This window comes from Narcine bancroftii, chromosome 12 (genome assembly GCF_036971445.1).
Source record: "Narcine bancroftii isolate sNarBan1 chromosome 12, sNarBan1.hap1, whole genome shotgun sequence".
NCBI classification, from domain to species: Eukaryota; Metazoa; Chordata; class Chondrichthyes; order Torpediniformes; family Narcinidae; genus Narcine; species Narcine bancroftii.
The window spans coordinates 22,139,060-22,155,462 of record NC_091480.1 but is presented as its reverse complement, the minus strand read 5'-3'; the positions used below and the strand labels follow the sequence as shown (position 1 = coordinate 22,155,462).

At 38.0% G+C, this 16,403-nt stretch overlaps 1 protein-coding gene across 1 annotated transcript in view; it reads left to right on the top strand.

Moving 5' to 3' along the window:
- Nucleotides 1-16,403, top strand: part of clcn7 (chloride channel 7) — a 69,756-nt gene that overhangs the window by 21,609 nt on the left and 31,744 nt on the right. The window contains exons 9-16 of the mRNA XM_069906678.1: nt 1,216-1,299; nt 2,475-2,568; nt 3,796-3,860; nt 5,106-5,222; nt 7,582-7,636; nt 8,439-8,499; nt 11,720-11,864; nt 16,186-16,279. Of these exons, the coding sequence (XP_069762779.1) occupies nt 1,216-1,299; nt 2,475-2,568; nt 3,796-3,860; nt 5,106-5,222; nt 7,582-7,636; nt 8,439-8,499; nt 11,720-11,864; nt 16,186-16,279 (715 nt within the window). The remainder of the gene's footprint in view (nt 1-1,215; nt 1,300-2,474; nt 2,569-3,795; nt 3,861-5,105; nt 5,223-7,581; nt 7,637-8,438; nt 8,500-11,719; nt 11,865-16,185; nt 16,280-16,403) is intronic.

Below are 16,403 nucleotides of genomic sequence, written 5' to 3'. Positions count from 1 at the left end.
CTCATATCCCATCTTCAAGGGTGGACTTCACCAGCTGAATTTATCGCCAAGGAACTCACCTCAAGCCCAACTTTCATTCCACCTTCCCTCCTTTCTTGGTATTACATCTTTCGCTGATACCTTGGCCAACCTGCAACAGATAGATGACCATGAATTCTCCAAATCTGGGCAGTCCACATCCATTTCCTCTACCTTTGAAATGAACATCTTAAAATCACCTTCCCATCTTGAATGAAGTCCCTCGTATATTCTCTAGCCATTTCTCTATAGCACATTTGTCACCTGATAACAGAGTCAAATGGACTGGATTAAGGCATTGAGCTGGGGCAGCACCACATAATCTGATCAAAACCTCAGTGTTTCAGCAGAAGATTCAATAGCATGTAAATCAGATCCCATTGAACTAATTCAGGTTTTTGTTCTATAATTAAACCATTTGGTTACAGTTCCCAATGATGGGGGAAAAAAAACTGTTTGGCTTGGCTTCGCGGACGAAGATTTATGGAGGGGGTAAAGTCCACGTCAGCTGCAGGCTCGTTTGTGGCTGACAAGTCCGATGCGGGACAGGCAGACACGGTTGCAGCGGTTGCAAGGGAAAATTGGTTGGTTGGGTGTTGGGTTTTTCCTCCTTTGCCTTTTGTCAGTGAGGTGGGCTCTGCGGTCTTCTTCAAAGGAGGTTGCTGCCCGCCGAACTGTGAGGCGCCAAGATGCACGGTTTGAGGCGAGATCAGCCCACTGGCTGTGGTCAATGTGGCAGGCACCAAGAGCTTTCTTTAGGCAGTCCTTGTACCTCTTCTTTGGTGCACCTCTGTGTCAGTGGCCAGTGGAGAGCTCGCCATATAACACGATCTTGGGAAGGCGATGGTCCTCCATTCTGGAGACGTGACCTACCCAGCGCAGTTTGATCTTCAGCAGCGTGGATTCGATGCTGTTGGCCTCTGCCATCTCGAGTACTTTGATGTTGGAGATGAAGTCGCTCCAATGAATGTTGAGGATGGAGCGGAGACAACGCTGGTGGATGCGTTCTAGGAGCCGTAGGTGATGCTGGTAGAGGACCCATGATTTGGAGCCGAACAGGAGTGTGGGTATGACAACGGCTCTGTATACGCTAATCTTTGTGAGATTTTTCAGGTGGTTGTTTTTCCAGACTCTTTTGTGTAGTCTTCCAAAGGCGCTAAATACTATCAACTAAAATATAACATTTTTTAATTGTAGGAAGGACCAATGATTCATTCGGGCGCTGTTATTGCTGCTGGCATTTCACAGGGGAGATCTTCAACCTTAAAGAAAGATTTCAAGGTTCGTCATGTTACTGTCTTTTGCAGGTCAGCCAATGCCTGAATGTAATATTTCTCAAGAAATGGTGCAGCCCCAGGAGGTCGGAGACACAGGATTCAACCACCTGGTCCTAATGCTGACGCCTTTGTACAGGCTTTAAGCTGCCTGTTAAAGCAGCCAACAGTGTTTTAAAATTGGCCTGTGTCAGTCTCGGGGAGCAGAGAGTGGCAGAGGGACCCACACAGGCTGCGGGTGACTTTCTGTCTTTGGACCCACGTGGGGTGCTGGAGACTGGCTCATGTAAATCGGGTATTGGAACAGGGATTCAAGAGAGTGCTTGACAATGATCCAAAAAATACTGCTCAAGCAACAAAGGAGTTTTTTCAGAGCTAAAAGCTGGAAAATTCCTGAATGGCCAAGTCAATCATGCAATCCAAATCCAATTGAACATGCCTTCCATATGCTGGAAGGGGACAAACCCCTGAAACCAGCAAGAGCTGAAGTAGAGGCCTGGCAGAGCATTACCAGAGAAGATGTTCAGCACCTGTGAATCATAGACTTCAAGCAGTCATATTCAAGCAAGGGATATGCAACAAAGTACTAAACAGGACTACTTTAATATACCATTGCTATGTCCCAAATATTATGATTCCCTGAAATGAAGGGACATGTAATTTCTACATGGTCAAACCAAAATGTACACAAATACCCTTTTAATAAAATCAGCAATGTGCATTTTAATCATATGAATTTTTTGATTACAAATTTAAAACTGTGGATCACAGGGGCAAATAAAGGAAAAAAAAATGTCTTTGTCCTAAATATTATGGAGGACACTGTATGTGAGCACACATGATTTCAAAAACGATGACAGTTATTCTTTTGAAGAACCAATATTAAAGTTTGTTTCTGAAGTATAATCATTGATGAAAAGGGAAAGGGAGGAAGTAATTGTAAATTTAGTTCAGTTTTTGCTGGGTGATGTACGTTTATCAAGATAAACGATTTATTAGCACATGAGAGGTTTTTAATTTGTGTCGTGTTTGAACAATTGCTAGAAACAAAAGACTTGTTCAAAGAACTTTAACTGAAAGGATTATGACCACAGTAGATTTTTTACTGTCAATGTACAGCAGGCAACCAAAGGCATTAAGAAATGTAGAAAAAGTTAAGTCTTTTGTGTTTCTTCATTTCAGATATTTGAGTATTTTCGCAGAGATACTGAAAAAAGAGATTTTGTGTCCGCTGGAGCTGCAGCGGGAGTTTCTGCTGCTTTTGGTGCCCCAGTAGGTAAGCAGCAATCTGATAACATGAGTGATGCATTTACATTGAGCATATAATTTTTGTAGATAAGTTTAATATTTCAAAAAATAATATTCTTGCAGATTGAGCTTTGTCTTTTAAAGGTTTGAGAAAACCCGAGATCCTGCTTTGAGGTGTGAGAAATTTCAAAATGGAATGAATTTCACAGTCAGCGATATCCGTGATATATTCTGTGGGGTTGGGGGGGGTGGGGGGGAATGGTGAGAAACATGTTAGTTTCACATCTTTTCAGACTTGAGTTGGAATCCAGTTCTGGCTGATGGCTTTTTTTTTGTCTCTGGTTGGAAGGTTCTTGTTTTGAAATTCATTTGGACATTGGAACTCGGTTGTTTGCGATGATGTATCCAAGCACAAAACACAAGAACATTCACAATTAATTGGAATGTTCTTTTTCACTGCGAAAGCAGCCATTATATAATTGATCTTTTTTTTCTTAATTCTTTTGCACTTTGGAAAAAGTAGTGGACAATGGAGAAATGTGATAATTTGGATACCCTTTAGAAACTTGCTTGAAAAGAACAGATATTTTTGTCAAACATTCTGGCAGCACTGTTCGCACAGCAGTTAGCGCAACGCTCTTTGAGCTGGTGATTGGGACCAGGGTTCAAATCCCGCACTGTCTGTAAGAGCTTTCTCCCCAAGTCTGCATGGGTTTTCCCCAGGGACTCCAGTTTCCTCCCAACATTCAAAGCGTTCTGGGCGGGGGGGGGGGGGGTGGTTGAGGGTCAATTAGGTGTAATTGGGTGGCATGGGCTCATCGGCCTAAAAGGCCTGTTACTTTGCTGTATTTATGTCTAAATTCTTCTGGTGGAATTGTTATTCAGAAATTCAGTAAAACCCTTCATCTGGGACATATGGGTATTTGTAGGTGTTGGATAAGCAAGTTTTCTGGTTGCCTGAGACTGCATGTTGCGTGAATAGAGACTAGTGGCGAGGAGTGTCAATTTAAAATTTTTTTTTTAGCCATTTATTTTCTGCAATTCCCCACCCCGGTTGCTTGACGTTGCTAGTTGCTTGAAGTCTGGGCAACAGGGATTTTGTCCTATAGATTGTGGTGGAAGACATTTGTTTTATAATTGATTACTTTGCTTTTTTTAAATTAAAAAAAATCCATTATTTTGGCTACCATTGACAAATGGAATAATGAATAGTTTTCAAATTCAACCTCCAAATAATGTACATTTCATTTTGTAGGTGGTGTTCTTTTTAGCTTGGAAGAAGGGGCTTCTTTCTGGAACCAAATGCTGACTTGGCGCATTGTAAGTCAACATATATTTACATAGCAGAATATCTAATGGTTGCCAGTAGCAATTGTAGGATATGTGATTGTCTTCACTACTCCCTTAGATACTGCGCAAGAGTTGCTGTTTGTCCATTAACAGTTCTATTTAAACCTTCCCATTTGTTCCTTGTCTCCGTCATGGTAGCAGTCATCCTGTCCTGAAAGGATGTTCTGGGTGATTGAGAAAACTACTACGACACCACAAAAGGGACTGGCTGCACTATTGTGGCGTCACTTTTTTTCCTTCATTATGATAATTATTATCTAATGTTTGCATTTATCTTTTAATGAAGAACCTGTTTGACTGCCTCAAGCAAAAATTTGGTACATTTGTACATTGTACAATGCATATGACAATAAACTCATCATCTACTTCATTTTTTTTCCCAATGTTCATTGATCATAATATACAATGCAATGCTCCTCCCAGGTTCTGCTTGTATTTGAGTCATCAATGACATGGCAGTGCAGTCCATAGGTGCTCCTCTGTTCAAGTAGCCTTTGTTGTTTCACTGGATTTCCTCTTTGGCCTTGTCACTATAAGCTCCCCAACATTACCAAATCCAGGAGATTGGAAGCTGAGCATTTATTTCCAAGTTCATGAGCTGTATTGAAGCAGATACTCGGCTACAAATACAGGTGTTCCCTTACTTAAGAAGGTCCGACTTACAATTTTTCGAAGTTACGAGAGTACAATCGCGTGACTGTCATTATTTACTTTCATGTAATACATCACAGTAAGGTCATTGCAAGTATTGTTCATTTTTCCAATAAACATTGATAATTTCTCTAAGATGAATTCTTTGTCGCTTCTTTGGTTAATCACTTCTTTTAGTTCAGTCAGAAAGCTTGCAAGGTCTGATACAGTGCTGTTGGGAGAGAACAGGCCAGTGGGATCAGGGTTGGGAATGATAAAGGGCTGTGGGGCAATGGATCGGTGTGTTGGTGTTAAATATGGGTTTGTTGGACGCAACCCCATCACAAGTTGAAGAGCCCCTGTAGAGTCTTATGCAAATGATGCTACTCCAATCCCAGTTCAAGTTTACAAACAACATTGTTGCTCCAGGTTTTGTGCCGTGATTTTTCAGTTTGTAGCTTGTTTGCTCCTGGGTCACGAAAAACAAGCAGTCACAAGAACCATTGTTCCATGGTACACCTGACGAGCATGATATTTATTTAATGAAGATTAATTTTATTCTTAAAATCTGCTATTCTTTTCCAGTTCTTTGCTTCAATGATTTCAACATTTACCTTGAACTTTGTCCTGAGCATCTATCATGGAAATCCAGGTGATCTATCAAGCCCGGGCCTGATCAATTTTGGGCAGTTTCAAAGTGAGGTACGAGAAGGTCAAACAATAAATGATTGTATTGTTGTGAGTTTGCAACTTTATCTCATTACAAATGCGCTGCATAAAGTGCAGTTTTATGTGTTTTTTTAAAAAAAAAAGTCCATCAGCAAGCATGGAAAATGTTATTTTTGCTAAGGAGTTGAATCATTTTCATTCTTCTTTGTAATTCTTCACAGAATTGAGTCATAGGAAGATGGCATTTGTGCTATTGTGCCCCTATCCCTGCTGATTAGGAAAACTGTTATCCAATCTAATCTTGCTTCCCAGACTTTGTCCATGATCCAAGTTCAATCAATGATATCAAAAGTTTTGGTGCAAGTAAGCATTGTTTATATTTAGGATGCGAGACAGTTCCAGTGGAATCTTGATGCGAGAATTGATGTAAATAGCTTTACAATAGTTAGAACAGCTCTAAAATTATATTTTTTCTATGATTTAACTTGAAAATTGAACTGTTTAGTATTGTATGTACAGAGCTGCAGTGGAAAAATTTTGTGTGCTATCCATGCAAGTCAAACCAGGTTTAAGTACAAAAATAAAACAGAATTGCAGACTATAGTGTTACAGAGAGAAGTACAGTGAAGAGTGTGATGAGGTAGGTAGCAATAATTTTTTATGAGCTTCTGATAACTGAAGAAAAATCTGTCCTTCAATCTGATCATGTATTATCTGCTTATTGCTTGTTGAGTGCAGTGGGTAACTGGAGAAGAGGGTGACCAAAGTGAAATGGGCCCTTTTATACATTGCTGTTCTCCAGAGGCACCAGCAAGTGTGGACTGAGTTGGTGGGGGGTGGTTGGTTTGCGTAATGGCCCAAGCTGCATTTTCAACTCTTCCAGCTTGTTTTGGTCTTGGGCAGAGCAGTTACTAAGTTGTAATGCAACCAGATAAGGTGTTTTCTATAGTGCATCTTGAAGAAATAATCTGAGACATTGGAAACATTCAGACTTTCCTTTGGCTTCTGAGCAAGTAGAGGTTTGGGTGTGCATTTTTTTGGCTCTTGGCATCAGTATTGCTGGACCAAGTCAGATTATTTGTGGAAATCCGCGAGAAAAACTCAGATACATTTTATTTTAACTATTGTGTCTGCAGGAGAGAAATTGTCTTATACATTTTTACAGGGTATATTGTTATAAATGGCCATCCAAATTACTAATCCGCCCTTCATTTCCACAGTCTCTGTTAAGTTAGTAGAGTAGTTTCAAACTGCCCCCCCCCCCCCCCCCCAACTTGCATTCCATATATAACCACAACCATATAACCATTTACAGCACGGAAACAGGCCATGTCGGCCCTTCAAGTCCGTACCGGTTCACTTCCACCTTAAGCAATCCCTATACCATAAGTGCTCTGTGATTGGTAAGAAACTGCTTAAAGTGGTACGTGTGTGGAAAGAAAAAGGTTTGAAAGCCACTGTTTTAATCGTATCTAATTGACTCGTTATGTGCATGGTTTTATCACTCCAAAGGAAATGGGCCTATGACAATTTTTCTCAAGCATAATATTTCAATAACAATTGGGTCTAGAGCAGTGGTTCTCAACCTTCCCTTCCTCTCGCCTTAAGCACTCCCTTACCAATCACAAGAGCACTTATGGCATAGGGATTGCTTAAGGTGGAATGTGAATTTAATGGGAGGGGGGGGGGTGTTGAAAATCACTGACTTAACATCTTATCCAAAGTTTTAATACTAATGTTTTATGTCTTTTTTTGGGGTGGAGTTAATAAAACTTTTGGAGAAATGGTGATTGTTGGATTATTTATTAAAAATACAGTTACGATGTTTGTCTGAAGTTTTAAAGCTTGTATTTGTGCTATTAAATTACATTGAACTATAATGAACCTGAAGACTTTGTTCATGTCCTTTTATTCATACTGTATTAATCTAATGTGAATTTAGCAAAATAATTCTGTCTTGTAAAGAACAATGCGTTCTTATCATTATGGTTAAGATATAAATTTCAAGGAATTCTTAAAATTAATTGTGTAATGTTGGCTTTCTGGTGTGATGTAGAAAGTATAGGGCAAACATGTTATTTCAAATAGTCATTATATGAAATTTTAATGGTTCATACAGAATGGGCCTTTTAATAGAAGACAGTGAAAAAGAAAGAAATATCTATTGGTCACACTCTCTATTTCTATTGCAAATTTTAGTCTTATCATCAACCATAAGCCTTCAAAAGATTTGACTATTTAACCATCTCAGTTTAAAAAAAAATTATGGTTTAATTTTGTAAAATAAGTTTTGATTCTTTCAATGACTAAACTAAATCAATAAATGCTTGAACATTAAATGCTTGGAAGTCTACTACATCTTATATTTTAATTCATTTTACTTTCTTAACAGGCTGTACAATATAACTGGTACGAAATCCCTGTGTTTATGTGTGTGGGTGCAATCGGTATGTACCATCTCTTTTTACCAAGGCAGTAGTTTCATAATATGGTATCCTGTAATATATTTTTGATTATTACATTCAATTCTATACTTGGTCAAAGATTAATAAAGTTTTAAGTGTTCAAAACTAAATAAATATTCTCTTTTCCCTATATGATATCAAGAAGCTGGAACAGTTTCAAATTTTTCTTCTAGGCTTTCATGTGATGAGTTTTACAGACTGCTTAATTTTCTTATCGGTTTTTTGATATGTCAATTCTGAGATTATTGTCATGCCAATACTTTTTGCTATCTTTTGTTAAATCTCTCAGGTGTTTTATTTAGACTTGTTATTTTGCAATAAGACTATTCTTAATTTTTAGTTCTCTTTCAATTCATCTACAAAGTAGAACCTTCCCCAGAAGTGTTCTTGTGTAGTCTGAAAAATGTTTTTTCACAAATCTAACCCTCTGTCTGATAATGTAATTAATTTTTATCCCTTGCAGGAGATTATTACAAGACCCCATACAAAGCAGAAATAAAACTTTAAGGACAACTCTGATTTCCAAGCCCAATGATATTATTGACAATTAACCATAATGTCAGATTCACAGCTAGCTAACTAATTGTGTGTTCATAAAACAGATGATTGGGCATATCGTCAGTTTGCACACCTTTTTTCTTCTATGCTGTTTGCTATTGTAATTGACGTGATGTATTTCATTTCATTCACCTTTGGTTTGTAATTTCTGTGGAAGCCAAAGTAAGGTGAACTTTCTTGATAACTCTTAAAAGCCTATTCAAATATTGCATTTTCCATGCTTTAGGTGGCATACTGGGAGCAGTGTTTAACAGACTGAATTATTGTCTGACAATGTTTAGAATCAGGTAAGCTCTAAAATAATTTGTGTGACATAATTAAGGATGTTGAAAGAGAAATGTAATCAGTGGAGTTGTGTTACAGGAAAAAGAATTTACACAAAGAATCGCAATAATCACCTGGCTAGTTTTTTTTTTTGAACAGCTTTTGTTAACTTTAGACCTAAATTAGTTTATAATTTTCTTTTGATCCTCAATTTTGAAACAAAGAATTTTTGTGGCTATAGTTTTAGCATATTTGAAGTAAAACATTTTATAAACTGGAGCAGCAGAAACATTTGTTCAAAGGCACATTAGTGAAATGTAATTTTAAGAAGTTAATTTAACAACAAGATAAGAGAAAGCGTTTCAACTTTGAGTTTGATCGACCATTCTATTAGCTTGAGGCTGAACTATTTATGGTTCCGCGTTTGAGCCATACTCCTTGATACCCTTGCACTACAAAATTCTAAAGATCAGGACATTTTAATTGATTCTCCTGTCGCTTTCAATCAGAATTTATTGTAACTTACATATGACAAAATTTCCTGATGGGAGCAGTGTGAAGAGGGAATGGCCTGAGTGATGAGGAGCTTTAAGGATAGAGGCTGCTTTCTTAAGACACCTCCTCTTGTAGATGTCCTCTATGGAGTAGAGACTGATGCCCATAATGGCATTGGCTGAGTTCAGAACTCTCTAGTTTTTTTCTTGTGCTGTACCTTGGCACTTCCATACCAAACAGTGATGCAACCAGTCAGAATGTTCTCCTTGGTACACCTTTTGGAATTTGCAGGAATCTTTGGTGACCTATAGAATCTCCTTAAACTCCTCACAAAGAATAGCTACTGGTGAGCTTTCTTCATGATTGCTTCGACAAGGAGGCCCCAGGACAGATCTTTAGAGATGGTGACACCCAGGAACTTAATCCTTTCCACTGCCGACAATGAGGATTAGTTTTTGTTCTCCTGGTTTCCTCTTTCTGGTCCACAATCAGCTTCTTAATTTTGCTAACGTTGAGTGTAAGGTTGTTATTGTGGCACCACCCAACTAGCTGATCTATCTCCCTCCATGGTGTCATGGGCAAATTTGTGGATGGCATTTGAATTGTGGTTGGAGGATGGAAAGAATGTTTTCTTGATTGTCAAATGATATAACTGCAGTTGTAGGAAGAACAATTCCCTTTTCATCCACCAAGACAAATAGTTTCTCTTTTATCTATAAATATATTCCCTCACCAACATTTCTGTCCTTTCCGTATGAAAATTAATCAGATTGTTGTGAACCTTGGGGTCACAAATTGACTTGAAGTCTGTGTCATTACTAAGACTTCTTCCTCTACTGTAGCATTTTGTTTAGTCTTTTTAGTTGCTATTTATATTCTGCACCAGAGGTTTTAAAAAGTTTGTATGCAATCTTTTTTTCTTGCAATACTGCAACAAGTTTAGTGAAAATATTTATAAACACCAACTGTATCTGCTCCCCCTCCCTATTCACCGAAACAGCTCACCTAATAATCACATTTAAATGGATTACTGTCCACTGCAAAAAACATGAGATAATTAAGGATGTGATGATCTGCAGCTGTGCATAACAGGCCACTACTGTCTAATTGGGTTTCCATGTTGAATATTTAAGGAATGCAACAATGTACATCATTGCCATGTTCAATCTTGTAGTTGTTCCTCCAAATTGCAGCTGTCACAGGAACTGCTTCAGTTCTTTCTTTATAATCTGAAACTATCAGAAAGCTCATGTTCATAATTATTTTTTTTTCAAGGGCCAAAAATCCAGATCTTTAAACATTTTTGGGTTATAATTTTTTTTTGTCTTTCCCAAGGAGAATTAAAATGTGAAGACAAAATGGTTAGTGAAGTGAACTTCCTGCCTGGGTTCAGCCTTTGTAATTTCCAAGTGAAATCAGTTTAAAGTAAAAATTTAAGTTGTTTTGGAACTTGAATTGCAAAATTACCTGTAATTCACAATGACTGATGACTTCGCCTTTCAGTAACATTGACTTCTCCAGCTTCGTTTAAACCTCCCCGTCCCTATGTCCCCTTTCCTCCAGCCCCTTCCCTCCCCTCCATTCAAATAGCTACCTCTTCGACCATCATTTTTTTCTACTCTCCCCTCTCACCTATATCCAACATGTTGACCTGCATTCCTCCCCTGCCCCTTTTTCTCTCTTCACCCTATCCCACATTCCCCCACCTTTTTATGTGGGTGCCTGCCTACTTTTTTCTCTTGATGAATGATAGGCCCGAAATATTGATTACCCTTTACTGCCTATAGATGCTGTATGGCCTGATGAGTTTTTCTAGCACTTTTGCACTAATCAACATTGAAATAACCATGTTGTTTTTATTTTTTGGCTTGATGCTTAAACCAGGGTTGTGACTGAGCTTAAAGGATGCAAGCATAATGCCACATTTGTTGTTGCGAGAAGAATTATCAGTAAAATTTTATGATCACCTATCAGAGATGTGTTGATGATAAACCATTGAAGTTCTTTGGCATTTGATCAACTTTCTTTTGTTCGGGTTTAAAATAATTTCATCTACACTTTCCAAAACATTTCCATTTTAACAAAAATGAGAGTCAGTAGTTCGACGTTAGTTGTCACTGGGGAGTCATCCAATGAAATCTTTTTCCAAGCCAGACTCTGTGCAGTAGCTGAGATCTCATAGCTTTTGATGGGGATTGTAGGACCAATGTTTAGGAGTCAAAGGGAAAGATGAGTAACATATTCAACATTTTCTTTGGTATAACCTGTTTCTTTGTAAGTTTTTTTCTTTTTTTTTTCCTGAAGTTATATAATTACCTTTGGATTCACAGACTGAGTCAGAGAAGACATAAGAAGGCAATTGCCAGAATGGTGAATTAAATTTGAGCATGAAGATCATGTTACAAAAAACATTCTGGAATATCTTTTACAAACATTGATTCTTGCATGCATGGTGTGTTTTGAGAATTCTACTTTTCAGCATCACGAATTTCAAAATCTAATCCTCATCTTCCAGAACAGTTTGCATACATTAATTGTAGCGGACCAGAACCAAACTTGGCAGGCAGTTTGTTTTAATAGAACAAAAATATTTCTTGCTCTTCTCCAGTAGTTCTCTCCCATCTGTGTATATGTGCGACAGTAAATCCAGATAGTTATTTGTGAACCACTTTATAATCAGTTATGAAATTAATGACCAATACAAATCAGTGGAAGAGAACATGAACCTCTTTTGATTTATCTGAATAGGTACATTCATCGTCCCTGCTTACAAGTCATTGAGGCAATGCTAGTTGGAGCAGTAACAGCTACGGTATCTTTTATTATGATTTATGCTATGTACTCTAGTGACTGCCAGCCAATTGGAGAAGACCCTATTAAATATCCTCTTCAAGTAAGTTTTTTAAATTTCTTCTGAAAATTTATAGCTTGTGGCATTGGCTTTCAGAGTTTTTTAAAAAATTTCCTTTAACAGCTCTTTTAGGAAGAATATTTGCAAATTGGGAGTATGGATGTTGGTTGAAACAAATCCAATTGGCGAACAGAACATTACCCAGGTCTTCCTCAGTCATCCAAGCTAGCGGTTTTTGAACATTGAAAATACTGTTCTCTCGGAGAGGAGTCACGTGATGGAGTAGTGGCCGGACGGTGAACTCCAGCCCTCTCCAGAAAAGTCGGGAAAAACAAAGGAAAACACAAAGGCACAGAAATAAAAGTTACAAAAAAGTGAGTATAAAGGTGGAAAGAAGATGGCGACAATAAAAGAAAAATCGAAAGCAACGGTAAGAAGAGAGGAAGAGAAGACAAAGGAGGAAAAAGGTGAAGGCCTTACCTGTCCGAAGAGACCCGCTGCGGAGAGAGAAACCCGCTCCCTCAGGTCGGTAAATAATGGACTACAAAAATGGCTCGCTGAGCCGAGTAAAAGTGCGCAACCGCGCAGGCGCGGGGAATCGCGCATGCGCGATGCTAATGAAAAAAAACACACCGACGGGAGGGGGGACCAGCTGGGGAGTCGATCTCCACAGCCGGCAACGACAGCTGCAGAACACCTGCAGCAAGAGGAGAACACAGAAGACAATGGAAACAAGAAAGAAGAGAAGGAAAGGGCAACAAAGAAACAACAGATGGCCAACCCAGAGGAAGAAGAAGAGGAAGAGGAAGAGTACAGTGAAATAGAAGAAGAAAAGAAAGGCAAGATAAAGAAGGTACTTTCTCTTATTAAAGGATACATGGAGTCATTTAAAGAATGGCAAACACAGGAATTTAATGATTTAAGAAAAAGAATAAACAACACAGAAGAGAAAATGAATAAAATAGAGATGACCTTAACAGAAATGGGAAAGAAAATGGACAAGATGGAAGAGCGGGCAGTAGCAGCAGAAATGGAGTTAGAAGACTTAAAAAAGAAATTGGAGGAATCTAATAAAAAAACTAAAGAGACACAAGAACTACTAGCTCAAAAAATAGATACAATGGAAAATTATAACAGAAGAAATAACATAAAGATAGTGGGCCTTAAGGAAGATGAAGAAGGCAAGAATATGAGGGAGTTTATAAAAGAGTGGATCCCTAAGACCCTAGGATGTCCAGAACTACAGCAAGAAATGGAAATAGAAAGGGCACATAGAGTATTGGCCTCTAAACCACAACCACAACAAAAACCAAGATCTATTGTAGTAAAATTCCTAAGATATACTACAAGAGAAAAGGTACTGGAGAAGACAATGGAAAAAGTAAGAGAGGGCAACAAACCACTGGAGTATAAAGGGCAAAAAATCTTCATTTATCCAGATATAAGTTTTGAACTCCTAAAGAAGAGAAAAGAGTTCAATACAGCAAAGGCGATTTTATGGAAGAAAGGGTATAAATTTATACTAAAGCATCCAGCGGTATTGAAAATATTTATTCCAGGACAACAAAACAGACTATTCTCGGATCCAGAAGAAGCACGAAAATTTGCAGAACAATTACAAAAATAGACTGAGGGAGGAAGACGGGTAATGAGAGTAAAAATGATCACGATTGATGTGTATGTGGGTAAAGACAAAAATAGACTGAGGGATGAAGACGGGTAATGAGAGTAAAAATGATCACGATTGATATGTATGCGGGTAAAGAGGTATAAGAGTGAATAGAGACAATGTGCATACGTGAATGTATCTGTACTTAGAGGAAAATATAGATAGTATAGACAAGAATTAATAAGGGAAGGTAATGGAATAGAGAGAATAAGGAGGGAATTAAAAGAGTGACCTTTGTGACATATGAAAAGTGAAATCTTTTCTGGGGGGGCGGGGTGGGGGGAAATAGCGGTCACTGCAAAATCAGTTGACGCTTGCGAGTGGATTCGCAAATCCGAATGGAGAGGGGAGATGTGGTTGTCCGACAAGGGATAAAGGACAACTCAGGAGGGGAAGGGGAGATTGGGGATAAATAAGATAGAAATAGGAGAATAAGGAAAATGTTGGATGTTGTAGGAATGTTGTCTTATAAAGAGTTGAAAGTAAGAAAACAGAAATGGAAAAGGAGGAAAGGTAATGATGGAAAAACGGAAAGAGAAGATAAACAAAATATAAAAGGGCTACGCTGAACTATATGTCTTTAAATATTAATGGAATACATAACCAAATTAAAAGGAAGAAACTACTAAATTTAAATGAATAAATGTATTCCATTAGAAAAAATAACATATAGGTTAAGAAATAATATTGAAATATTCGAACAAGTATAGGAGCCTTACATTAAATACAATAGCGAAAACCTACCGGGGACAAACATTACCTAAGTTGATGGAAGGAGAAGGAAAGAAAAGAATGGACTCAGTAGAATTTCTGGTGTATTTTTGTTGAATGACAACATTGTCTGACTGGCTTAATGCAACCTAGATTGTATACCTAAAATGGATGAGGGGGGGGTGGGGGGGTGGCTTGGGAGGAGGGAGGGGGGGGGGAGAAAAAGTCACTGTATATGTGTGAAAAAGAAATAGTGTATATCATGGCTAATGTGATTTATGGTGTGAAAAATAAAAAATTAAAAAAAAAAGAAAATACTGTTCTCTCATTGTCTAGTCCAGGGGTTCCCATCCTAGGGTACATGTAGCCCCCAGTGGTACATTTGCACCTTTCAGGGGTACACTGGGTCTGAGAGAATAATCATTGCTGTACAATACATGGCATTGTAATCTGCAGTCAGATTGCACAAGTGGTGTTTTTTTTTAATCCTTAATTTTTAGGGGTACACAGGAACCGATTAAAAATGCCCAAGGGGTTCAGAGGAACAGAAAGGTTGGGAACCCCTGGTCGAGTCAGCTGGCAGTTTCTTTCAGGATTTGCATATGAAAAATAACCAAATGGGTGAGGTAGTGAAGGGTAATTTGCATCAATAATGTTATATTTAGGGTACTCCACAGGAATGCAAAGGAAAAATTTGACTAAAATTAAAACCAAAATATTCACATGTAATTATTTAATCAAAGCTAAATTATGGTGAATGCAATGGAAAAATTCACTGACATCAGCAATGGACGTTCATTTAACTTTATTGCAGATAAATGGCAGAACCTTGATTTAAAATTGCCAAATTGCTGTATTATTTCCATTTCTCTGTATCCTGTCTGCCATGTGCAAAATTGTGATAGTACAGATCTATCACCAATGTATATAGTGTATATAGTTACAGTATCTCGACTGTGCTTACAGCGATTGGCTGAGAGCTAAGCCACGCCTATTGTCTGGGTCTTAAAGGGTTGTGTCCCTAGCCAGGTCGGATCATTCCGGACAGGTCGGCCACCTGTGAAGAGCTCCTGTCTTTTGCTAATAAAAGCCTTGGTTTGGATCAACAAGTCTTTGATTCTTTCGACGAGCTCTACAAAAATGGACTGAAATCAGCAATAATTGCATCTTACAGAATTTTTTTCATCTGTTTTTTGTATGCTGAGAAAAATGTCTGTCCTCTTGGCTCAATGGGTCTATGTTGCACATTGATAAGGCTGTTGTTCTTAGAATGACTAGATGTAGACGGAGCTATCTTGTATTTGATTGTGGCTGTGGCATGTCTTGCAAGAGGTTAATTCACTTCTGCTGCATCTGATGACTGTCCAGTTTGCATGGTTGAATTCTGGCTTAAAATTTCCCATATGGTTGAGTAACCTAACTCCTCTCACTGCAGTGATACAAAAATGATGAAATAAGAGGATAACTGCCTTGGATTTATAATATTTCCCGATGAAAGATTTTCACCCCAAAACATTGACTATTGGTGGTTCTCAACCTTTTTTCCCCACTCACACACCACCTTAAGTAATCCCTTACTAACAGCAGAATCTTATGTCGGGGGAAAAACAAAATTGAGAACTACTGCCATGGACGCTAACTTGATCCACTGAGTTTCTCCAGCACTTTGTGTGTTGCTCCAGTTTTCCAGCATCTACAGACTTCTTGTTTACTACTTAAATTAATTTCTTGCTATTTCATCTTAATTTGGATTTTTTAACAGCAAGTTTGCACTTTACTGCATTATCCAAATTATTAAATAATTTAAAAGGTGCGAGGTCTACAAAAAAAAATCAAACGTAGTTTGTGATTGCTTTGGAGGATTTTGACTGGTCAAACTAAAATTTGGCTGTCAATCTGATTGTACAGTTTCATTGCAGTTGTCCAAAAAGATGCAAAAAAAGCCCCCACTTTATTGTAATCATGTCACTTTTGTAATTTTAGATGTTTTGCTCAGATGGAGAATACAATGTAATCGCCACAACATTCTTTAATACTCCTGAAAAGAGTGTTTGTAGTCTGTTTCATGATTCTCCAGGTCAGTGTTCGTCATTTGATGCTAATTCAAAATCTATTGAACTGTTGTTGTATTAGTGTATGATTTTAAAAATAGGGTCAAGGCTAATAACTTCTAAATTTTTTTATTAAGTTGCCTTTAACCG